Source organism: Lepidochelys kempii, chromosome 8 (genome assembly GCF_965140265.1).
Source record: "Lepidochelys kempii isolate rLepKem1 chromosome 8, rLepKem1.hap2, whole genome shotgun sequence".
Classification (NCBI taxonomy): domain Eukaryota; kingdom Metazoa; phylum Chordata; order Testudines; family Cheloniidae; genus Lepidochelys; species Lepidochelys kempii.
In genome coordinates this window covers 76,870,719-76,896,544 of record NC_133263.1, presented here as the reverse complement: position 1 = coordinate 76,896,544, position 25,826 = coordinate 76,870,719, and the positions used below count along the sequence as shown (strand labels likewise).

Genomic DNA, 25,826 nt, shown 5'->3' with positions numbered 1-25,826 from the left:
TAACTGGGTTCAAAAAAGAATTTGATAAGTTAATGGAGGATTAGGCTATCTGGCTATTAGCGAAGATGGTCAGAGATGTAACCCCATGCTCTGGTGGGTCTCTAAACCTCTGACTTCAAGAAGCTGGGCCTAGACACTCAGGGATGATTCGTTTGAAATTGCTATGTTCTTTCCCTCTGAAGCATCTGGCACTGGCTTCTGTCAGAAGATTGAATACTGAGCTATATGGATCATTGGTCTGACACAGTATGGCTGCTCTTACGTACGTAAGAGTGGTGCATCTTTTTAATCCATTGGGCTAAAGGATGATTTGAGCAAGATTTTTGAGCTCTAGTGTTCATGCCAGTCCAGCAGAATGTGTCTTTGCAAAATATGTCCATGAAAGGCATACATCAGTTTTAGCCAACAGTAACAGATTCTTGTACAAAGACAAACTATCAGTCTTTTCCTCCCATTTTATAGGGAAGCTATCAGGATTTTATGAATCTACTATTAATCTTTCTAAATATAAAGTGTACTAGTTCTTTTTAAAGGGTAATTGCTCTAATTACTCTTATGTGGAGGAACACTTGGAAGAAAGCTAAAGAGAAAACTTACTTAAACATAAGGTTTTTTTTTGTAGATGTCTTGATATTCTATATAGTAAAGTTACAATCTAACTTTCTGACATTAACAAATGTTACAAAAGAGCTAAATAAATTATAGATCTGAAAATATATATATATAACACATACACATAGTAGAATCAAAAGATGTTAAAGGAAAAATTTATGGAGGAATACTAAATAGGTTCTCTTTAATTTTGTGGCTCACATATCATTATTTTTATGATGTACATTGTTCTAGATGAGTCATCTAATCAAGGCTTTTTTAAACCAAACACGGAAATATTTATTTATTTATTCGTGGATATAAAGGAAGTCTCAATATTCAAATGAGAAAAATCAGACAGCGCCTAAAATCCTTCTTTCTGTAAAAACACTCCCCCGCTCCCCCCACGCAAAACAGTCTATTATTTCAGTAGGTCTCAAACTTTTTTTTTTTGCGGACCACTTGAAAATTGCTGAGGGTCTGGGCGGACCACTTAATGATCTTTCCAAATGTTGTTTGTACCATTAGCTAACTATTGTAAAGCGCTTTGGATAAAAACCCTATATTTAAAAAAAACCTTAATAATAAAAAAAATTCTACAAATAAAAGCACACAACTCTTATTTTAATATCAGTATTCTTACCTTTCTAATGCAATGGATGTGTCCGCTCCCACCACGGCAACCCCTGAGCTAGGGCTGGGAAGGAGGGGGGTCTCCCCTGCCATGTCAGTCACTGAGCTGGGCTGGGAAGGAAGGGGGTTTCTTCCTCTCTCCTCTGCTGTGGCAGCCACGGAGTTGTGGCTGGGAAGGAGGGGGGGGTCTCTTCCCCCACCACAGCAGCCACAGAGCTGAGGCTGGGAAGGAGGGCCGTATCTCCCCAGCAACCGCAGCCCTGGAGCTGGAGAAAGTTGCCTCTTTGGCTGCCGCAGCCTTGCACATCCCAAATTCCCACCACCCCATTTTCTCACCCAGCCCCTACTCCCCCGAAGGCCACCACCTCACCTTACATGTGCGTCTTTTCCAGGGTCTAGGCACCTAATTAGTGGAGCCACACCTGCGCGGCTCCTCTAATTCAGTGAGTGGCCCTTCATTCTCTCATGTGCGGCCACCCAGGCGCACACCTTAGAGGGAACTATACACAGACCACCAGAGTTTGAGAACCTCTGTATTATTGGGTTGAATCCAGTATGAGTTTCTCTTGACATCTCCAGTTGGAACTGCCCAATACTTTGGGGTCCTTTACCAAAACACCTGCCTGTCATGCACCTGTGGCTTACTAGATTGAAAAGGAAGTAGTGGTAAGGCAGCTGGAAGAAGTACCAAAAGCGTACCTTTTAACCAAAGTCCATACAAGCTTAGATTGTGTCCATCTACCTGCTCATGTACCCTGACTTCCAGGTCATTTATATCCTTGTGAGGTCATATGACCAGTCTCTCTAGCTCAGCTTTAGGTACTCCTAAAAAAATTCAGGTGATCCCCATGGATCATCATTAAGGCTGCGATTTTGTCAGGGAGTTCGCAGAAGTCATGGAATCCGTAACTTCCAAAGACCTCTGTGACTTCAGCCCCCGCGGCTAGGAGCCGCAGGGTCCTGCCACCTCTTGCAGCGGCAGGGAGCTGTGAGGTACCCCGCCGCTTAAGCTCTGAGCCGCCATGGGTGGTGAGGAGTTACTCCTCAGCTTCTTGGCTACCACGGCAGGGCAAGGGCATCCCCGCAGGGCCCCAGGGGGACCCCTGCAGTTCCAAGCCGTGGATGGAGGGGGATCCTGGAGCTCTGAGCCCTCACGGGTGCTGGGGGCCTCCCAGAGCTCACAGTTGCCCAGCCCCATTCCATTTTATCATGGATATTTTTAATAAAAGTCAGGTACAGGTGACCAGGCTTCTGTAAATTTTTCTTCATTGCCCATGACCTGTCCTGTGACTTTTACTAAAAATACCCATGACAAAATCTTAGCCTTTAATCATCATCAGAAATGCACCAGTGTGGCCTCTCATAGCCCGGGGTCCTTTAAGCTGAAGCAGGCAATTATAATCAGTCACTGAATCTTTTACTTGCTAATTGATAAATGTTTAAATCAGTCCAGTTTCATGTATGGTGGCGGGGTTAGGAAAGGGAAGATGCTTCTTCTGAAACACTGTCCCCAATGGTTTCTGCAACAAATATAAAATGATATGCCACGTATCCATTTTGTCTGCTGCACAGTTCTCAGTTGTGACTAAAACAGCTGAACTGCTTTAACCTGTACGCATAAAAATCTGGACTACGGTTAAGGTATCAAATAAAAAATTTAAAAGAACCCAAGTACCTGCAAGTGATGCAACTGAAATGGCTGGGATTGGGGGGAGGGGACATGATGGGGAGAGAAGGACTAGCAAATTCGACCAGCTCCCAGTGATCCAGCAGGTCTTTGAAAAGCAGTTTGTGGCGCTCCAGCCGTTTAATATACAGACTAAATCATCCTTTTCATTTTACTCCAATTCTGTTTGAGTGGAAGGAATCCTAGGACTGCAAGGGGCCTTGATAGGTCTTCTAGTCCAGTCCCCGGCACTCAAGGCAGGACCAAGTATTATCTAGACCAACCCTGACAGGTGTTTATCTAACCTGCTCTTAAAAATCTCCAATGACAGAGATTGTTCAGTCTCCCTAGGCAGTTTATTCCAGTGCTTAACCACCCTGACGGTTAGGAAGTTTTTCCTAATGTCCAACCTAAACTGCCCTTGCTGAAATTTAAGCCCATTGCTTCTTGTCCTATCCTCAGAGGTTAAGGAGACAAAATTTTATTCCTTCTGCTTGTAACAATCTTTTATGTACTTGAAAACTATTGTCATGTCCCCCCTCAGTCTTCTCTTCTCCAGATTAAACAAACCCAATTTTTTCAATGTTCCCTCATAGGTCATATTTTCTAGACCTTTAATAATTTCTGTTGCTCTTCTCTGGACTTTCTCCAATTTGTCCACATCTTTTCTGAAATGTGGCACTCAGAACTGGACACAGTACTCCAGTTGAAGTCTAATCAGTGTGAGATAGAGTGGAAGAATTCCTTCTTGTGTCTTGCCTACTATACTCCTGCTAATACATCCCAGAATGATGTTTGCTTTTTTTGCAACAGTGTTATACTGTTAACTCCTGTTTATCTTATGACCCTCAGATCACTTTCTGCAGTATTCCTCCCTACGCTGTCATTTTCCATTTTGCATGTGTGCAACTGATTGCTCCTTCCTAAGTAGAGTACATTGCCTTTGTCCTTACTGAATTTCATCCTATTTACTGCAGACAATTTCTCTCATTTGTCCAGGTGATTTTGAATTTTAGTCTTATCCTCCAAAGCACTTTCAACCCTCCCAGCTTGGTGTCATCTGCAAACTTTATAAGTGTACTCTCTATGCCATTATCTAAATTACTGATGAAGATAGAGCAGAACCTGACCGAGAACTGATCCCTGTGGGATCCCACTTGGTATGCCCTTGCAGCTTGACTGTGAACCACTAATTACTGTTTGGGAGTGGTTTTCCCACCAGTCATGCAGCCACCTTACAGTAGCTCCATCTAGGTTGTATTTCCCCTAATTTGTTTATGATAAGGTCATGCAAGATTAGTATCAAAAGCCTTAGTAAAGTCAAGATATACCACATCTACTGCCCCCCCCCCCGGCGTCCTCCCAATCTGCAAGGTTTGTTCATGTTCTGAGCTTGATAAATCCACTAGACTGATACTAACCAAATAACTAAACCCAGTGTGCCCTTTTTCCACAGCTGGGATCCCAAGGCTTATTTTCCCCATGGGTTTCCTTCTCCCCACTTCTTTGCTCCCAGTGAGTGACTGCAGAATTTCCCTTTGTAGCCCCCTGCTACTTCAAATTTCAAATCTCTGGGCCTCCCTCCATATGCAACTATGAAGGTTAATTGGCCTCTCTTCTGGACCACCTTAACCCCTTCGGGGCTGATACGGGTGCTTAGAAATGTTCTGCATTCACGGAGATTCAGGCATTAAAATATCTAAGCACAACAGACGTTATAACAAGTACTCAGGTCTGACTCTGAGGCTACGTTTGTACATTTCTGTTAAAAGTATGTGATGTCTTTTACCACACCATGGATTACCTGCATCTTCTCTCATGTAGGAGCCGGGGTGCCCACAGCTGTATGCACGTTGTGTACAGTGCATACTACTGGTGGGGAGTAGGGCCACCCAGAGTGCGGGGCAAAAGGGGAAGTTTGCCCTGGGCCCCCAGACCTGTGTGACGCTGCAATCCCATACACTGGTTCAGAACACCGCTCGCTGAAACTTGGCCCGGCAGCCCTTCAGTCAGGACAGAGGGGCTGCCAGGCCAAAGCTGAGTATCACTAGCTGCCATGCTAAATTAAAGTGAGAGTGATTTTTAGTTATGTACCGTATGAAAACATTTAGAGGGGATCCATGTGTAGAAGTGTTACCAATAAGTAAAACAGAAATCTGTAGCAGTAAGGGCATGGGCGAAAATCAGAGCAATAAGGTAAAAACAGGTCAGCAAGGTAGATAGAACTATGATCTTACGAGATCTGATGTTCCTAGACAATGTCACATTTATCCAGATTATTTCCAATAGAATGGCTTGAAGTGTTTTCATGAACTAAAAATATACTTCCACCCTAGCTTACTTTCCATTAACGTCCTAGAGTAGTTTGGTGAATTGGTTTGCTGCATTATGTGATCTGTAGGGCCTTACCAAATTCACAGCCATGAAAAATATGGCACGGACCGTGAAATCAGACTTCCTCTGGGAAATTTAGCTATTGGGGGAAGGGAGAGCAACAGGGCTGGGGACACCGCTGCTGGGGTCTCCTACCGTTCACCAGGCTCCAGCTACTAGGCTGGGGAGGGACAGGACTTCCTCTTCCCCTGCATGGCTACTTAAGGTGGAGATCAGACCCACCTCCACCTTTGGGAACCTCTTCCAGCTGTGAACATAGCAAAGAAGTGAGGGTGGCAATCCTGTGACCACCCTCTACAATAGCTTTGTGACTCCCACCCCCATGGTCCCCTTTTGGGTTGAGACCCCCAGGGTTACAACATTGAAATTTCAGGTGTAAACATCTGAAAATATGAAATTGACCAATTTAAAAACCCTTTGGCCGTGAAATTGACCAAAATGGACTGTGAATTTGATAGGAGGTCCTAGTGATCTACTTTGCAAACTTTAAACGTTTCATGCTTTGGGAATAAATGTCAGCTGCTGTTAACTAGGTTTCGTCTTCACCTCTTTGTCATCCCGAGTGTTTACATTTTAAAACTTCCTTCTTTTTTTAATAGGATCGAAAACTCCTTGCTACAGCTCAACAGATGCTCCAGGACAGCAAGACGAAAATAGAAGTCATAAGGATGCAGATTCTTCAGGCAGTCCAGACCAATGAGTTGGCTTTTGATAATGGTGATGAAGTAGAGAAGACAGAAATGTGCTTACTAATGTTTGAATTTTACATAGGGTTGTACTAATATGTATTTATGACTGCAAGAAAACCTTGGTGGATGAGGAGGTCAGATAGAAGACAGGATTTGGTTTTAATGAACTTAAATAGCACAGCACAACAGAGATGCCACACTACATATTCAGACCTGAATGTGATTTTTCTAAGGAAAAAATGCTTTCCCTGATGTGTAGCTTGTGGTTTGCTTTGCATTATCTTTTCACACCTCGTCCTTTCCACTTTGGCTTTTCCTTTAATATATTTCATATGCTCTTGCTCTTTTTTTTTCTGCTGTGGAGAAAATAGCTGCTGTGTGTGGGTAGCAATTCCTCTTTGAAATTTTACAGCTTTTAATTTTTTTAAAGGTTTCACAGTAGCAGTTGTGTTAGTCTGAATCCGCAAAAAGAAAAGGAGTACTTGTGGCACCTTAGAGACTAACCAATTTATTTGAGCATAAGCCTTCTTGAGCTACAGCTCATTTTCCACTGCATGCATCCGATGAAGTGAGCTGTAGCTCTCAAAAGCTTATGTTCAAATAAATTGGTTAGTCTCTAAGGTGCCACAAGTACTCCTTTTAATTTTTTTAAAGAAGTTCAGTTTGGTTAAGGTCCCAATTCTGCCCACCTAACTCATGTGGATAGTCCAGGACTGTTAATTCTAATGGGAACATTTAAGAGAGTAAGGCAAATAGGATTTGGGCCCACATCTGGCAATTTTAGGCCAGGGAAGAAACTATGAGTTTTTACAAACCAAAGCACAAAATTGTCTCAAACCAGATCTTTTCGTTGCTCAAACACTACTCAGAATTTAGTGGTGTGGTGTTTTCTGTGTTTTTTGTTTGTTTGTTTTTTTGAAAGTTCCCTTGCAGGCCAAGAGAACTTATCTGCTATTTTTCAGTCTACAGGGAAATTTTACAGATAAGTTAAAGGCCCTGAACTATCATAGTATGATGCTGTTAAATTATGAGCAGTGTGTTATCTCTAGTTTTTAAATCTTGTACATCTATATTTTGTGAATTATTGAAATTGCCTGATAATCAGGGCTTGATGTATCCATTTGTTAGTGATAAGTGGGAAGTCTTTTTACTGGGAAGTGTCATAAATTTTGTCAAACTACAACCATAAGATTTAGAAATGTACAGAGAACCTACCAAATTTAAATCAATGCACTGTTATCTTCTTGAGTATGCAGACAGGACTGCAGTGTCTCCACTGCTGCTCCTAGATTTGCCAAACGGTACTAGAAGGTATCAGTAACACTAAGAGACAAGGTGGGTAAGGTCATATATTTTATTGGACCAACTTCTGTTGGCGAGGGAGACAAGTTTTTGAGTACACAGCTGTTCTTCAGGATATTGCCTAACCCACCTTGTCTCTCTAATATCCTGGGACCGACACGGCTACAACAACACTGCATACATCAATAACACTGGTCATGTTCACTCTTTACTTTTCTGAACTCTGGAGGCAGTAGTGAAACTGTCAAGTAATTCTCTGCTGCTGCTTGGAAAATCTGAGCACCAGCAGAAGGCGTCACTAGTTACTGACCAAAAACAATTTGGGAAAGGTATGGTGTAAGACCTCTCTCATCCCCCATTCTTGCAGCAGCCACAAGACCTGGGGTGTGGTGTGGAATAGGGCAACAGTTAGAGCTTCAAACTGATCAGACATCATCTTGTCAGAGAGTGATATGAAAGATGAAGTCTCCAGTTTGGGTTCAGAGGCAGAAATCCAGAAGAAAAACTCAAAATCTTACCCTTTCCAGTAGGTAGGGGGCTGTGTGGGAGACTTGGCTTTTTGCAAGGGCATTGTCCCTTAATTTCCCGGGGGAGGACCATGGTCTTTCATATCCTCTAATTAGTAAGTTTAGTTATTTGGTTAGTATCAGTCTAGTGGATTTATCAAGCTCAGAACATAATTATTTAAATGCAAAACTTTGAATTTCATTATTGCTTCTATAACATACGTGGCTATGATCTGCTTTTCTTTTACAGTCTAACAAAGCTGCATCTATTTTTCCTATACTGTTACATTCTGCATCTATTAAATTGTTTTAATTGCTAAATATTGAGAACAAAAGTAATAGATGGTATTCAGTGAAGATTAAATGTTTTGTTTATTTGTAGCAAAACCTGTGATAAGCCCTCTTGAGCTTCGAATGGAAGAACTGCGGCATCATTTTAGGATAGAGTATGCAGTAGCAGAAGGTGCAAAGAACGTGATGAAATTGCTTGGCTCCGGAAAAGTTACCGACAGAAAAGCACTTTCAGAAGTAACTTTTTAATGTAGTTTATGAAATTTAATTTTAAATACTATGTTTGAAGAATGTGGATTGTTCTAAAAATCTTTTTTAATTTATATTGAACAAGGCTCAAGCAAGATTTAATGAATCAAGCCAGAAGCTGGACCTCTTAAAGTATTCATTAGAACAAAGACTGAATGAACTTCCTAAAAACCATCCCAAAAGCAGTATTATTATAGAGGAGCTTTCATTGGTCTCTTCACCAACACTAAGTCCACGTCAAAGTATAATATGTACACAGAACCAGTATAGTACACTATCCAAACCAGCAGCTTTAACAGGTATGTGGTTTTGTATAATTTATTACTCATTTTTATTAAACTTGAGAACTCAGGTGATTCATACACACGTTATTCTGTATTGTCTGTAAAAGTATGTGGAAATATCTCATTCTTACATGCTTATCTTACAACTATTCTGTTTAAGAAATATGACCAAAACACACACACTAAAATTTTAAGCTAGATTTAGTAAAGGTGTTACATAATTTGTATATAAATATAAAGGCTTTAGTGTTTGTAGTGCCTGATAGAATGTCCATAAGGCATTACAAGTGATTGAGGTTCCTTAAATATATTTGATATGTACAAAGTTCAATTAAAAAAAGAAATGTTCTGGTCCTTAAATAGGTCTCTCTAGATTAATGCTAGCACTTTTCATCTTTAGATTATCGAGTGCATTATAAAGGAGGGTAAGTACAGTAACTCCTCACTTAATGGTGTAGTTATGTTCCTGAAAAATGCGACTTCATGCAAAACGGTGTTAAGCGAATCCAATTTCCCCATAAGAATTAATTTAAATGGGGGGGGGGTTAGGTTCCAGGGAAATTTTTTTCACCAGACAAAAGACATTATATACATATACAGTATAAGTTTTAAACAATTCTAAACAAACAGTTTAATATTGTACATAGCAAATGAATGATTGTGAAGCTCGGTTGAGGTGGTAGAGTAAAAGGGTGGAATATTTCCTAGGGAATGCCTCACTGCTAAATGATGAACTAGTACTCAGCTGAGGCTTAAGCGTTAATACGCTGCTGTTAATGTAGCCTCACACTCCACAAGGCAGCATGGACTGAGGCAGGAGGGAGAAAACACAATAGATGCAGGGCAGTAGCTGCAAACACTTCCCTGCAAAAAATGAACATGATGATGAGCCCACGCTATCCAGCTGGAGCGCACCACTCCCTCCTCCTGACAGCACATGCACCGCTACACAGGTGCTGACTTTTTAAAGTGCAGGGGGGGTGCCTGCATGAATGAGAGAGATGTGCATTGCCCCTTAAGTATGCTGACCCCACTTCACTTACATTGCCCTTTTAAGCAGATCAGCCAGTTCAGACATCAGAGGGTTAGCCGTGTTAGTCTGGATCTGTAAAAGCAGCAGAGAGTCCTGTGGCACCTTATAGACTAACAGACGTATTGGAGCATAAGCTTTCGTGGGTGAATACCCACTTCGTCGCATGCAGTTCAGACAGAAAGCAACAGCTTCCAGCAAGCTCCCTCCTTTCTGTCGGGGGGAGCAGGGGCACATCCTGATATCAGCACCCCTCTCACCCCCTCCCCCAGCAAGCAGGAAGCTCCCAGGAGCAGCTCCAAGGCAGAGGGCAGGGCAGAAACAGCACAGCAGTGGGGGGAGGGCCACCTGAACTGCTGCTGGACAGCTGCAGAGCCACATATCTTACAGGGAATTTAGGGGAGCTGATGTGGGGGGAGGTGCGAAGCTGCACCCCTTCCCCCCCCCCCCCCCCGGTTCTAATCCCCACAAGGAGGGGCTGCTCTTCCAGAGAATCCTGCAAGCAGTGGACAAAGCAGGCAGCTGCCAAATGATGTTATAAGGGAGCATTGCGCAACTTTAAATGACCTTGTTCCCTAATAGATCAGCAATGTAACAACTTTACTTTACTAGGACAACTTTAAGTGAGGAGTTACTGTATGATTGTCTCCATTTTACAGATGGAAAAACTGAGGTGCAGAGGAGTTAAATGACTTGCCTAGGTCAAATAGCAAGTCAGTGGCAGAACTGGGAATAGAACCCAGGTCTCCTCCCAGCCCTGTACCCTTATCCACTAGGTCTCACTTGCTCCATGGAAGGCGAGATTTATGTTTAAAAAAACAAAATTAAAACTATATTTATAAAGTAGAGAAATTTTCAAATATTCCTTAATGGAAATGCACAAAAATACTAAGTTCCCTATTTATTTGTGCTAATGGTTTTCCTAGATTAAAATAACTAAATATGAGGAATTAAGTGTTAGTATTCACAGAAATAAATGTCTGCATAGTGGGTTATGAAAGTCAAGACTATATAGCCAATCAGTGTCTCAGAGATGCTGTTCATCTTGAATTGTGGAACCTCATAAAGGAAAAGTTTTCAAGAGATCTCATATGTTTTTAATGAAGATCTCAAATACATCTCTCCAGATTTTACTTTGTTTGCTTAAAGCAGGTGTTGAATAAAACTGTATTCAGATATTTTGAGTCTATTAAATTATTAAATAAACTACCAAATTAGAAGTACTAATCCAGCTGTTTTCTTTTGTTTTCCCCAACGACTTTACCTTTAACTGCTAGCCTGAACTGTAACAGAGGAAGTTTGTTGGCAAAAAAACAAAAAACAAATACAGGAAGTCAAATTCTGTCTTTGCAACACAGGGGTTATATATGTATATCTGATGTCAGAGTTTGGCCTTACGAGTTTAATTTTTAAAAAATTAATATAAGAAACACAAACTTTTCTTTGTATGCCAGGCTGCACTAATGTTAATAACTTGGAATGATTCTTCTTGTCTTACATTTATATCAAATAAGAAATGTAACAACTGGACAAAAAGTGGAGATACAAAGTTCTGCAAATCCCTCTGGTTATCTGTGTGGCGTTTTTACAGATTCAGCACAGTCTTTCTCCAAATCAATGTGATTTCACTAGGAATTTTTACTGGAGCACTGAGGATTTCAGTGTCCCTGGGTATAATTAATGTCCTGACCCTTGATTTTAAAACCATTTTACCTTTCTCTTAAATTGTAATCTTATATCAAGACAGGTGGCAAAATAGTTAATCTTTTAAATATTTCTTACTGATAGTTTCATTAATTATCTTGCAGTCTTGACAAAGTGAATTAAAAAAAAAATGGAAGACACACTGAAGTGCAGCAAAGGACATTGGTTACTTTTTTTGTTTTTTTTTAAAACTGAACTATCGCATTAGTGCTGTGAATAACCGTGTGTATATTTTGCCCTCAACAGGAGCAGACTCATGAGTAGGGTATATATTAATTCCCTGAATAATCAAAAATGATTCCAAACAACATGGCTTGGTTAATTGGGGTTTATTGCTCCCAGAGGGTGGTGTGTCAGCCTCAGAGAAGATTTGACATTGCTGGCTTGTTGCTATCATCTGGTTGAGGATGAAGCAAGTACCACTAGCTGCCTGTGGTATTGGGGACTGTGCCTTTAAGGGCTGAGCGTCTCAGAAAGAGTCTGGGCAGGGTGCTGTGAAGATCTTCTTATGCACAGCCATTTGGAACGTCGCAGAATAAAGCAGGGTCCTTAAGCACGGATGCTCACCACATACCACACTGCCCTCATTACATGGCAGCTGCAGGTGGAGGACTGTAGACTAGCAGGAGTGCTGGAACAATTTGTATAGTGGGGGTGCTGAGAGCCGTTGAATCCAAACTATAAGCCCTGTATATAATGGAAACTACTTCAAGCCAGGGGGTGCTCCAGCAGTCCTAGTTCCAGCACCTATGAAGACTAGTAGAATTCAAATATAGTTAATGGCTTTTCAGGCTAATATACTTATTAGTTGGTGACATCCCTTGATACACTGCAAGAAAAGAATCTAAATCTTCATTTAAAGGAAAAATGCTTTTATGACATGAAATGTGTTAAATGCTAAAGATTTTCATGTCATCAGACACTTTAAAATCTGTCCACATTTTTGGCCTCTGAAGAAATATCCTGAGCACCTAGGGTTGTCTTTAAAATGGAGCAGTGTGGGGCAAAAAACCTAACTGGCTTCAAGACTGAGTTTGGAGTATGGAGGGTATGGGACTGCCTACAATTGCACATAGCCGATCTGGGAGTGCTAGTAGCAAATATCCCCAAAGGCTAGTGATGAGACTCTAGATGGGGAGGGCTCTGAGTTACTACAGAGAATTATTTATCAGATGTCTGGCTGTTTGGGTCTTCCCAAAATGCACAGGGTCTAACTGACTGCCATATTTCAGGTTGGGAAGGAATTTCACCAGGGTCAGATATCCCGAGATCCTGGGAGGTTTTTGCCTTCCTCTGCAGCAGGGGGCATGGGTCACTTGCAGGTTTAAACTAGAGTAAATGATGGATTCTCTGTAACTTGAAGTCTTTAAATCATGATTTGAGGACTTCAGTAACTATTGCAAGAGTCGTTTCAGAGTAACAGCTGTGTTAGTCTGTATTCGCAAAAAGAAAAGGAGTACTTGTGGGACCTTAGAGACTAACCAATTTATTTGAGCATAAGCTTTGGTGAGCTACAGCTCACTTCATCGGATGCATACTGTGGAAAGTTTAGAAGATCTTATTATATACACACAAAGCATGAAAAAATACCTCCTCCCACCCCACTCTCCTGCTGGTAATAGCTTATCTAAAGTGACCACTTCCTTACAATGTGTATGACAATCAAGGTGGGCCATTTCCAATGCAAACCCAGGTTTTCTCACCCCCCCCCACACACACACACAAACTCACTCTCCTGCTGGTAATAGCTTATCCAAAGTGACCACTCTCCTTACATTGTGTATGATAATCAAGGTGGGCCATTTCCAGCACAAATCCAGGGTTTAACAAGAACGTCTGGGGGGGTTAGGAAAAAACAAGGGGAAATAGGCTACCTTGCATAATGACTAAGCCACTCCCAGTCTCTAATTCAAGCCTAAGTTAATTGTATCCAATTTGCAAATGAATTCCAATTCAGCAGTTTCTCGCTGGAGTCTGGATTTGAAGTTTTTTTGTTGTAAAATAGCGACTTTCATGTCTGTAATCGCGTGACCAGGGAGATTGAAGTGTTCTCCGACTGGTTTATGAATGTTATAGTTCTTGACATCTGATTTGTGTCCATTTACTCTTTTACGTAGAGACTGTCCAGTTTGACCAATGTACATGGCAGAGGGGCATTGCTGGCACATATCACATTGGTGGATGTGCAGGTGAACGAGCCTCTGATAGTGTGGCTGATGTTATTAGGCCCTGTGATGGTGTCCCCTGAATAGATATGAGGGCACAGTTGGCAACGGGCTTTGTTGCAAGGATAGGTTCCTGGTTTAGTGGTTCTGTTGTGTGGTATGTGGTTGCTGGTGAGTATTTGCTTCAGGTTGGGGGGCTGTCTGTAGGCAAGGACTGGCCTGTCTCCCAAGGTTTGTGAGAGTGTTGGGTCATCCTTCAGGATAGGTTGTAGATCCTTAATAATGCATTGGAGGGGTTTTAGTTGGGGGCTGAAGGTGACGGCTAGTGGCGTTCAGTTATTTTCTTTGTTAGGCCTGTCCTGTAGTAGGTGACTTCTGGGAACTCTTCTGGCTCTATCGGTCTGTTTCTTCACTTCCGCAGGTGGGTATTGTAGTTGTAAGAATGCTTGATAGAGGTCTTGTAGGTGTTTGTCTCTGTCTGAGGGGTTGGAGCAAATGCGGTTGTATCGCAGAGCTTGGCTGTAGACGATGGATCATGTGGTGTGGTCAGGGTGAAAGCTGGAGGCATGTAGGTAGGAATAGCGGTCTGTAGGTTTCCGGTATAGGGTGGTGTTTATGTGACCATTGTTTATTAGCACTGTAGTGTCCAGGAAGTGGATCTCTTGTGTGGACTGGACCAGGCTGAGGTTGATGGTGGGATGGAAATTGTTGAAATCATGGTGGAATTCCTCAAGGGCTTCTTTTCCATGGGTCCAGATGATGAAGATGTCATCAATATAGCGTAAGTAGAGTAGGGGCGTTAGGGGACGAGAGCTGAGGAAGCATTGTTCTAAATCAGCCATAAAAATGTTGGCATACTGTGGGGCCATGCGGGTACCTATAGCAGTGCCGCTGATCTGAAGGTATACATTGTCCCCAAATGTAAAATAGTTATGGGTAAGGACAAAGTCACAAAGTTCAGCCATCAGGTTAGCCGTGACATTATCGGGGATAGTGTTCTTGACTGCTTGTAGTCCATCTTTGTGTGGAATGTTGATGTAGAGGGCTTCCACATACATAGTGGCCAGGATGGTGTTATCAGGAAGATCACCGATGGATTGTAGTTTCCTCAGGAAGTCAGTGGTGTCTCCAAGGTAGCTGAGAGTGCTGGTAGCGTAGGGCCTGAGGGGGGAGTCTACATAGCCAGACAATCCTGCTGTCAGGGTGCCAATGCCTGAGATGATGGGGCGCCCAGGATTTCCAGGTTTATGGATCTTGGGTAGTAGATACAAGAGTGGGTGGATGAGGTTCTGTGGTCTGCAATGTGCAAGAGGTCAGACTAAATAATCAAGATGGTCCTTCTGGCAAAAGTCTGAGAGTCTACAAGTTTTCAATGAATTTGATTGCATCAATATGAAAATTCTAACTCCAGAAGGGGGAGGGTGTCTTCTTGGATTTCCATGTACTGTTGATTCAGACATTATTGTGTTGCTGCAGAGAGGGTAGGGATTGGGAAGCAGCCTGAAGGCCTCATACCCACTTGTGTAAAAGACCATCTTCTTCAGCAAATCCAGATATGTTTAAATTACAAAAGATTGAGATTTTAAATTATGCATATATTTAACTTCTGAGTTCAGTGTGCAGGAACAAAATTAGATTTCTTAATGTTTTTTCAACAAACTAGTAGTTTCACTAGTCACTGTAATTTTAAAAAAAAAAAAAAAAGCATGCTGGTGTTTTCCTTATCTTTGTTTTAGTTATATGATGTTTAGTAAGCTGAGATTGTCCCTTCAACAGAGAGTCTTAATTTTAAATTTTACTATTAAATTGAAAACTCAAAAAATCTAATTTAGCTTTCAGTGTTGATCTACTTACTTACTTATATTTTTAACAACTTGGGAAATAAAATAGAGTTGCCAGTCTATTTAAAGTCCGTTTCCATCTTTGCATTAGCATGATGTTGCAGTGTTTGGGTTGCAAAATAGCATTATAATGCTATCTAGAAACCTTGTTCAAAGCTTTATATTTTAAAAGCATTCATAGAAAAGTTTTCATTGCTGTTGGGTTTTATAAAAGATTATTTTTAATTACTTAAATTTTGGGTCAAATATGTTATGACCATATCTCTTTAATTGCTGTACATAGGTAAGCATTTCAATATTTTCATAACTTAATATGTTCATACTCAGCGTAATAAATATATAAAAATTCCTGGAGGATTTTTCAACAAAAAATAAAACCTGCCATGCTTCGATACATGTGCCCTCATTCAGAAAGTAAATTATTTAATTTCTAGTGTTGCTTCCTATCACATTTTATTGAAGAATGCCTGCTAGTGTACAGTAGACATCATTGTATCTGTTACCTAAATTGAATATTAACACAGCTGTCATTTGTGAGAAATTGTCTTTTCTTTAAATTTCAGTTGACAATTTTTCTTCCCTACTGATGTAGTCATCAGTTCTGTTCATTTTCTTTTGCTTAAATATTAAGAATTAAGATCTTTACATATAAGCATAACAGAATAGATTGTTTTAAAATTGCTTTATGCTATTACCACTGAATTGTAACCCCTGCTGATGTTTGATTCCATATTTGTTTGATCTTGATGTTTTTAATTTTTTAATTTCAGTGGATTTCCTTCCAATAAATAACACTACTGTCTAACTTGAGTCTCTCATCACTTCTCTGAAGCAAATATCTGTGAATTCTATTACTCAGTAACCTCTGTATAGGTCAGAATGTGAGGTTCTAATACAAAATCATTCACTAGTCATTGCACTGTGTACACATAAGAACTTAGTATGTGACAAAAGCAATTGTTTTTATCTTGTTTCAGGTACTTTAGAAGTAAGGCTCATGGGTTGCCAAGATATTCTGGAAAACGTCCCTGGTCGATCAAAAGCTACATCAATTACTCTACCTGGCTGGAGTCCAAGTGAAGCCAGATCATCTTTCATGAGCAGAACAAGCAAAAGTAAAAGTGGGAGTAGTCGAAACCTTTTGAAAACAGATGACTTGTCCAGTTTAGTATCCTTTTTATTTTTGAAACAGTCTAATTAAAATGCTCAGAAAAAGTTAATTTTGTTTAAAAAAAATCTGCAGTATAAGACCTGCTCAGTGACTGTATCTTTATTACAGCTAAATCTCAAGCAATCACTTCCTGTCCTGTTATGCATATTGCTCAGGAAGAAAGATGCCAGTAAAAAAAAAAAAATTGGTATTGTTTTAAATTTTACCAAAGAGTTAAGAGGGCTTCTTGGTGGGGCTGTTGCTACTGTACAGGACGAATGAGGGAAGAGAAGAGAGTAAGAGAATTCAAAACTTCATCAGATTTACTAACCACATACACACATGTTTTTGAGAGGAATGCATTTTTGTATTTGTGACTTGTGTAACTGAGAGATTGATTTCAAACTTAAAAATGGTCTAGCTCTTCATCAATATGTTGGTGGATCAAAAATTCTTAATCCTAAATTTAATTGGATCATGTGGGCATAATGGTATTTTTTTAGTGAGGCATTAACACTGAAGTTTTTTTGTTTTTGTGGAAAATCCTCTTATACTTTTAAGCTGAGTTTGTGTAACTTACTTACAGATGAAATCTGTGCTGTATTGAAGCTGGACAACACTGTGGTTGGTCAAACTAGCTGGAAGCCTATTTCCAATCAGTCATGGGATCAGAAGTTTACACTGGAACTAGACAGGGTAAAGACACTGCTGTTTGCATTGATGGAGATTCAGTTCCATAGATTAATTTCATGCTTTTCTGTGTCTGTTCTTTTCAACTGTTATGAACCTATTCAGATTCCATGTATATAAGTATTCCTGTTCTTCATAGAAGCAATTCCATGGCATGAAGTGTTTTGTTCTTCTTTGAGTGCTTGCTCAGATCGATTCCAGTTAGCTGTGTGCACTCCGCGTGCACGGTTCGTCGGAAGATTTTTCCCCTAGCAGTACCCATTGGGTTGGCTCTGGAGTCGCGCCTTCATGGTGCTGCATATAGGGCCCTGCCGACCCGCCGCCTCTCCAGTTCCATCTTACCTTCAGTGGCGGTCGTAGGAACGTTTCATCTCTCACCTTCAACGAGCAATCCTCTAGCATATTTTCTGTAAATAGTTAAAGATTGTTGTACTTAGACGCTGGACTTGGGGTACTGGTGGGTGTTTCCCTCCCCCACTTCCAGGCCCCGGGGCATGTTCAGACCCAGGGATTTAAGCCATAAGAGGTTTGCCAGAAGCCTGTCCCAAAGGGTGACCTGCACTCAGCTTGTCTAACGTGCTTAGGGGAGTCTCATCAAGCAGAGAGGTGCAAGATCTGTAGAAGCTTTCGCCCCCACACAAAGAAGGAGAGAGATCACAGACTAAAGTTACTGCTAATGGAAGCAGCTCTCCGCCCTCAGTCTGAGTCAAGCTCCATGGATGCGGCACCGGGCTCCTCAGTGTCGGTGCACAGCACGCTGGTTTCGGTCTGGGAGATGCCGGAGAAGGACTCTGGGAGCAGAGACCCTCGGCACTGGCATTCCCTTGTGCCAAGCATAGCACGGGATCAGTCTCGGCATCTCTCACAGTCTCCTGTCCCAAAGAAGCAACACAGGAAGACTGATACCACTTAGTACTTAGGAAGACTTAGTACCACAGATGGTACTGTGACCAGTACCGGGACTGGCACTGAAGCGGACTCTGACTTGGGGCCGGAGCTGCAGCGTTTTGAGGAGCTGGATGGGCCGGAGGGCCCCTAATCATTGTCTCCAAATAAGGCGGTGGCAGAGTCATCCTCGAGGTCCCCCCCGTCCCGACAGCAGAGCCCACCTTGAACTTCTGAGGTGAGTTGCTCAGAACCTCGAGGTACAGACGGAGGAGGTCACTGAGGTGTCAGGTCCAATAGTAGACATTTTATCCCTGGCAGGACCCACCAGGGTGGCCCTTCCCCTGGTAAAGACCATTCAGGAGAACACACAAACCCTGTGGCAAACACCATCCCCTCTGGCTCCTACAGCTAAGGGAGTCAAGAGAAAGTACTTTGTGCCCTCCAAGGACTATGAATACTTGTTTACCCACCTCCCGCTGGACTTATTGGTAGTGGCAGCTGTTAATGTGAGGGAAAGGCAAGGGCATCAAGGAACTATCCTTGGAGCTAAGGACGCAAAGAAGCTGGACCTCTTCGGGAGGAGGATATACTCCACTGGGGGGCTTCTGCTTTGGATTGCAAACCAGCAGGTGATCCTTATCTGATATAACTTCAAGTCTTGGGACACAATATCCAAATTCTCAGACCTTGTCCCACCGGATTACAAACTGGAATTCTCTGCTCTTGTGGACGAGGACAAGATGGTTGCCAGGACATTGCTGCAAGCAGCATTAGGCTCAGTGGACTCTGCAACATGGATGATGTCTTCGGGCATCACAGTACGCCATTGCTCATGGCTGCCGGCCTCCCTGGGGAGGTTCAACAGACAATTCAGGACCTACCGTTTGAGGGGACCACGTTATTTTCAGAGAAAACAGACTTGAGACTCCACAGTCTGAAAGACTCGCGCGACACTCTAAGATCGCTGGGTCTGCACACCTCTGCCATCCAACATAGATAGTTTAGGCTTCAACCCACAACACAACCATACCAGGGGCAGTTTAGGCAGGACCAGAACCGCCGGCATCCAAGAAACCAGAACCGCCGTCGCCAAACCCACGAATAACAGGGGGTCTGGGTCATCAGGCAGCCACCAGGCCCTAGGCAGGCTTTTTGAGGACGTGCCCGAGCGCGTTGTACCAACCTCTCGACTGGATCCTTCTTTCCCATTTTCGGAACGTCTATCCCATTTCTGCCAAGCGTGGTCCCAAATAATCTCAGACGATTGGGTCCTCTGCATGATAGAGATGGGATATTCTCTTCCATTTTCCCCATTCCTCTTCAGGGACCTCTCTCACGAGCAACTTCTCATACAGGAGGTACAAACCCTCCTATCGGCGGGAGCTGTGAAGGAGGTTCCACCGGAGCTCAGGGGAAAGGAGTTTTACTCCAGGTATTTCCTAATACCGAAAGTAAAAGGGGATCTCGGGCCCATCTTGGACCTGCGCAGTCTGAACAGGTTCATAAAGAAACTAAAGTTTCGAATGGTCTCTTTGGCCACTATCATCCCGTCCCTGGATCCAGGAGATTGTTATGCCACCCTCGACTTGAAGGACACATATTTCCACATTTCCATAATCCTGCCCAACGGGCACTTCTTAAGGTTTACAGTCGGGAGTTTCCATTACTAATTCACAGTGCTACATTTGGCCTATCTTCAGCACCTCGAGTGTTTACCAAATGTATGTCAGTCATGGCCCCTTTTCTGCGGAAAAGGCAGGTTCAGGTATTTCCTTACCTAGATGACTGGCTAGTCAAGGGCCGGTCCAGAACACAAGTGGATCAACATGTTTCCCTCATAAGATCCACCTTCAATGCATTGGGTCGCCTCCTAAACACTCAAAAGTCAACGCTCACCCCTACTCAGAGAATGGAGTTCATAGGGGCAGTGCTAGACTCAGCACAGGCCGCAGTGTTCTTGCCCCAATCCCGCTTCCAGGTCATTCACATCATACAGGACCTCAAACAATTCCCTATAACCACAGTAAAGAGTTGCTTAAAACTCCTAGGTCACATGGCATCTTGTATGTATGTAGTGCAACATGCAAGGCTCAGACTCAGACTTCTCCAAGCTTGGCTCGCATTGGTGTATCGACCAAGCAGGCACAGCCTAGACATGGTGGTTACCCTTCCACCAGATGTTCTCAGTTCTCTTCACTGGTGGCTCGACCTACACTTGGTGTGCACAGGGGTTGTGTTTTCCAAACCCCGTCCATCCCTATGTCTGACAACTGGTGCCTCAGCCATGGGGTGGAGGGCACACCTTGGGAAGCACAGAACTCAGGGCCTCTGGTCTCAGGAGGAACTGATGCTTCACATCAATGTAAGGTAGCTCAGGGTGGTCCAGCTGGCATGTCAGGCCTTTTGGCCTCTCTTGGAGGGCAAATGCATATCGGTCCTGACAGACAATTCAACAGTGATGTTTTATATCAACAGACTGGGGCGCATGCTCCTCACCCCTGTGTCAGGAAGCCCTCAAGCTCTGGGAGTTCTGCATAGCACACTCCATACTTTTGGAAGTGTCCTGTCTTCTAGGGTTGCAGAACAAACTAGCAGACCACCTCAGCAGCTCTTTCCACAACCATGAGTGGTCTATCCGCCCAGATGTGGTAAACAATATATTCTAGAGGTGGGGAGTTCCCCAGATTGATCTGTTCGCCACAAGGGCCAACAGGAAGTGCCTACAATTCTGCTCCTTCCTAAACCACAGCCTGGATTCATTGGCGGACGCATTTTTCCTTCCATGGAAGGACTACGCATTCCCTCCCATACCACTGATTCACAAGGCCCTCCTCAAAATCTGGAGCGATGGATCCTTGGTGATCCTGGTGGCACTGGTCTGGCCACATCAGCATTGGTACACCATGCTACTGCAGCTATCAGTGGACACTCCAATTGCTCTACCACTAGTTCTGGACCTCATCATTCAACAGCGTGGAAGGCTTCCACACCCCGAATCTCGAGTCTGTATGGTTGAACCGGCTCGAGCTTACATGCTGAGACCCCATTAGGGAGGTTCTTCTGGGTAGCAGAAAGCCTTCAACCAGAGCGACTTACCTAGCCAAGTGGAAGAGCTTTGTGATTTAGTGCTCGCAGAGTCGTATCCCTCTAACACAATTGTCGGTCCCCTTTATCTTGGACTACCTCCTAAAGTTGAAACAGCAGGGTTTGTCTCACTCCTCGATAAAGATTCACCTGGCTGCCATCTCAGCTTTTCACTCTGGAGAGCATGGACACACCATTTTCACTAACGAAATGGTCGGCAGTTCCTCAAGGGATTAGACAGATTATATCCTTCTATTCTTCTTCGAGTGGTGTCCCTGTGGGTGCTCCGCTCTAGGTGTCCCTGCGCAGGAGATTTCTCGCAGCAGTACGCAGTCGGGGGAAGGGCGCGCACAGGAGTCGTCTCGTGCAGCTGTTGGCACTTCCTGTAGCGCACGCTCCCCTGACCGTCCCTCAGTTCCTTCTCAACCAATCTCAGCTGCAGACAGGGCTCCGCGGCTGTGCTCTCTTTGATACTTTCTGGGGGAGGTGAAGTTACAAGTTACATAGGAACTTTTTTAGTCTATATTTAGTTACATTGTTTAGTTACTCTTCTTTGTGTATACGTAGTTACATAGTTTCCTTAGTTCTCTTAGAGGTTTTTCAAAAAAAAAAAAAAGAGAGAGAAGAAAGAAGATGACTTTTTTTCTCTCCTTTACTCCCCGTTTGGAAACAGTTTCTACAGTTTACCATTACAATTAACCCTCATCTCTCAAGAGGTGGGAGAGGCCTAGCTGCAGTCATGCCGGGCTCCACAGAATTTAAAAAGTGTGACTCCTGACATGAATTGATGCCAGTCTCTGAAGGCCACACATCTTGCATTTGCTGTCTGGGAGAAACTCATATCTCCCAGAAATGCATACATTGCACCAACTTAACAACAAGGGCAAGGCGTGACGGGGATCTCTGCTTGAAAATGCTTCTGCTGGAGAAATCCCTCCAACCTCCGCAAGAGACGTCCTCTGGGGAGTCTCATAAACGGAGATCCCTGAGCTCTGATAAGGCTCTGACTTCCAAAACTGTCAGGAAGGGAGCCTCAACCTCTCCAGCAAGGGTTTCTCACAAAAAGAGAGCTTCTCCAGCGAGGTCTTTACCCTCAGTGCTCCATTCATTCAGAGCGAACATTTACAAGGCACCAGGCTCCTCCGGCACCGTCCCTCAGTGGACCCCTGCTAAGTCCCAACGCGCAGCACCGGAGTTGAGACATCAAGTCTCCTTCACAGCACCGAGTACCCCAGTGCAGAGTGTGACAAAGGCAGCGGCACTGCTATCAATGCTGCTGCTACCGGCACTGACCCAAGACTTGCTGCTGCCTAACGAGCCGAATCCAGCACTGGTCCGCGCTCCAACGGTCGACTGCAACCCCAAGGCGGGACCAGTGCAACTCCTGCATCCTGCTGACATACCAGTCTCTTTGGACCGCAGTCACTGCTGCTTGGCACTGAACACTGCCCGAGCTACATAGCACGGTACCATCCTTCGTCTCCTGCACCACTCTCCATGCATAGTGGTGAGGAAGGAGACGTGCAGGACAATGGCTTCTCCTCTCAACGTTCATCCCCATCACAGAGGAGACCTACGTGGAACGCAGTGAAGCCTAAGCCTCATCCGTCTGAGCATTCACAGCCCTAGCCTTACCCATTACCACCTTACCCCATGCAATGGCCACAATGGGGTCCTCGGCCCACATACCAGAACCCCTATTCTGGTCCCCCATTCCCAGCAACAAGAGGTTCCAGAGTAGGAAGCAAGAAGGAACTGGAGAGGCGGTGGGTTGGCAGGGCCCGATATGCGGTGCCATGAAGGTGCGACTCCAGGGCGCTCCAGAGGCAACCTGACAGGTACTGCTAAAGGAAAAACCTTCCAGTGAACTGTGTACATGGCACGCACACACCTAATTGGAATAGATATGAGCAACACGTCTCGAGGAACAAGAGTTACAAGAAGGCTAGTAACTGTTTTTTACAGAGAGTTAACGTTCTAGTAATCTCAGCTCTGATGATCTAGCTCAAATCTAGTATGGTCTCAGGTGTAAAAAAAAAAAAAAATGTAGCCTCATCCTTGCCCAAAGTGATGGCTCTCTTGCTTAGATCTTACACAATTTGCAAAAACTGAACAAGACTGATAATTTTGTTCGACATGTCTTGGACCGTAATGCAGGTGTTTTAGAATACAGTTCAGATGTGGAAACTTGCATAATGTTTGTCCATGTTCTGTCTAAAAGTAGACAGAGTTGGTAATTCCATATCTTCATGAATATAGTCAGAATTCACACAAATTGGTGAAAGCACTTGTAAAGTTTCAGAAGAACTTTCTCTTACATGTAATCCTTAGGAAACAAGTATTGAACAGGACTGCACTCTAGCATTTCTTTACCCTTTCTTTTTGTCCATTTAATGTTGCTGAGGCCTAATTAAGCTTTACTTTGTCCTTGCATCTCTGTGGTTTTATGTATATATATCAAGACTTTTTCTAAAAAAAATCCTAACGTTAGGGTCCTAAATAAATAGAGGTTAATTTTCAGATTGATTTGCCTCAAACGTTCCATCTGAGATGTATTCCAAAGGGGGTCCCCAGTTTTGCTGATTTGTGGTTCCCCCTCCCTGAAGCTAAAAGCGAATTCCTTCCTTTTAGGAAACAAGCAGATTTGCCCCCATTGGAACAATCCAGACTGCATACTCTGAAAACAGAAGTAGTATGGGATATATGTGGGGCCCTGTGGTCTTGGTTACCAAAAGTCATATTTAGCCTTGAGAATAAACACCACTAATCATCATCCCCTTGTATTTACATGTCTTCTCCCTCTTCCATTGTTGCTTTTAGAACATAGCTACCATTGTTTATTTCAGTTTATTACTGTACACCAGTTTGTCCTGCTGTCCATTGCTATAACTAATTCCATAAAGTGTTGTGATTATTTTGTAAAGTATTACTCTTTATTTTTGGTAGCATCTTTCATAAGTATATGGGGTTGAAAAAATTACTGAAATTGGGGTTTTACATAGCAAGATATATCAACAGTTCCAGTTAGCTGAAAAACTTAGATTTTACCCCCTGTGAGCCACAGAATGCTCTGCAAACGCATATCTGGTTCTAGAGTTACTATACAGAATTGCTCAAATGACCACAGGCCACCTAGCGACTGAGATGTAATATACTGGGTATTTGTGGATGGCAGTTAGTGTCTGTAAATTTTTTTCTGAAATTATAATTTATACAAAGTATGTAAATGTTTTAAACTGTCCCACAAATAGCATATATATAAAACAAACTATTTTTACACATGATTGACTCTTGCTTTTGAATTACTCCTAACAATTAGCCTTTGTAACAGTGGTGAACTTTCTTCTTCTTCTTCTTCTTCACCTTCATCTTGACCAAAAGCCCTATCTGCCTGGAAAGACCTTATACAAGGGCCCCCTTCAACTGTTGGTATAGCCCTATGTTCAGGCATCAGTGAAGATTTGGCTTGATACCACCAAAACCAGCACGGTACCCACTTTGGCACTGGCAATCACACTGACATGGATACTTTTCCTGTCAAAGGAGATACCTTCCTTGGAGCAGACAGCTTTCCCAGGCTTAGCCTCATTTCTGGCACTGCTGCCTTTGAGGACAGCCATGTCTGAGCTGGAATAGCTGTGACCAACAACTGTCAGCACCAGGATCTTGGCTGCCTCAAGAAGAGTGGCATGCTTATGATGACTCGGAGGAGGCTCCTTCAGGGAAAATGGAGGAGTCCCCCATAAGGAACTATACCAACAGTGCATCCCCTGATGGATAAATTGGGACTTTGTTCATCAGGAGTAGAGATGGACTGAAGCGGTTTCAAGAGCTGATGGAGAGAATGGCTGACACTCTAGCTTCAGACAGGTTTCAGCACCAGATGCATCTGATTCTCTTTTGACATCATGGAATGGCAGACAAAAGACAATGTCACATTTCCTATTTTTCCATGACTGCTCAATCCAGTGAAGGACATTTGGCTCTCTGCCTTCATTCCCAGTATCGAAAAGAGCTAATCTTGTATGCTTTGTGCTCTCAAGGGACACTAGTTTTGTTTCAACATCCCTCTGATTCCATGCAGGTCTCTGCAGCCCTAGAGTTATCTAAAAGTAACAAGGGGTCCCTGTCTGCACCCTTGGATGGAGAGGAGCATAGACTGGATGCTGTTGGGAGGAAAGCCTATTATTCCACCTCTTTGGGTTTACAAATGGCAAATTACCAAGATGTCATCATGTCCAGATACAACTACCCTATGGGACTCCTAGACTTCCATCTGTCACTTTATATCTTTGTCCTGTTTTCTTCCCCTAACCCCATGTTCACCAAGGCGAGTCCCACTTGCACCCCTTAACACATAAAAAGAGCAGTGTGCTATTACCTAGAGAGTATTAAGTCTTTCCCAAAATCAAACAGATTTGTTACCTGTGGAGAAAGGGGGAACCTAGTAATAAGCAGATTCTTTGAGACTGGATTAAGGGGTGTATTGAGTAATGTTACTTCTTTGCCAGGAAACCAGTGCCTCTTGACTTGAAGATATTCTACTAAGGCCACACCTGCCTTTGTAGCTTGTCTGAGACAGGTGCCTGTTGAAAAGATTTGCAAATCAGCAACATAGAGTTCTGATGAAAAGCAATGTTTACTTAAATAAAGTATGGACTTGGCATTG

At 43.1% G+C, this 25,826-nt stretch overlaps 1 protein-coding gene across 9 annotated transcripts in view; it reads left to right on the top strand.

Moving 5' to 3' along the window:
• The window catches only part of PKN2 (protein kinase N2), a 136,081-nt gene that overhangs the window by 74,875 nt on the left and 35,380 nt on the right, over positions 1 to 25,826 (top strand). For 8 of the 9 annotated variants that reach the window (XM_073357145.1, XM_073357147.1, XM_073357144.1 and 5 more), the window contains exons 4-8: positions 5,884 to 6,001; positions 8,164 to 8,309; positions 8,407 to 8,620; positions 16,323 to 16,508; positions 17,082 to 17,191. In XM_073357145.1, the coding sequence (XP_073213246.1) occupies positions 5,884 to 6,001; positions 8,164 to 8,309; positions 8,407 to 8,620; positions 16,323 to 16,508; positions 17,082 to 17,191 (774 nt within the window). The remainder of the gene's footprint in view (positions 1 to 5,883; positions 6,002 to 8,163; positions 8,310 to 8,406; positions 8,621 to 16,322; positions 16,509 to 17,081; positions 17,192 to 25,826) is intronic. The other variant, XM_073357141.1, reaches the window with a different exon arrangement.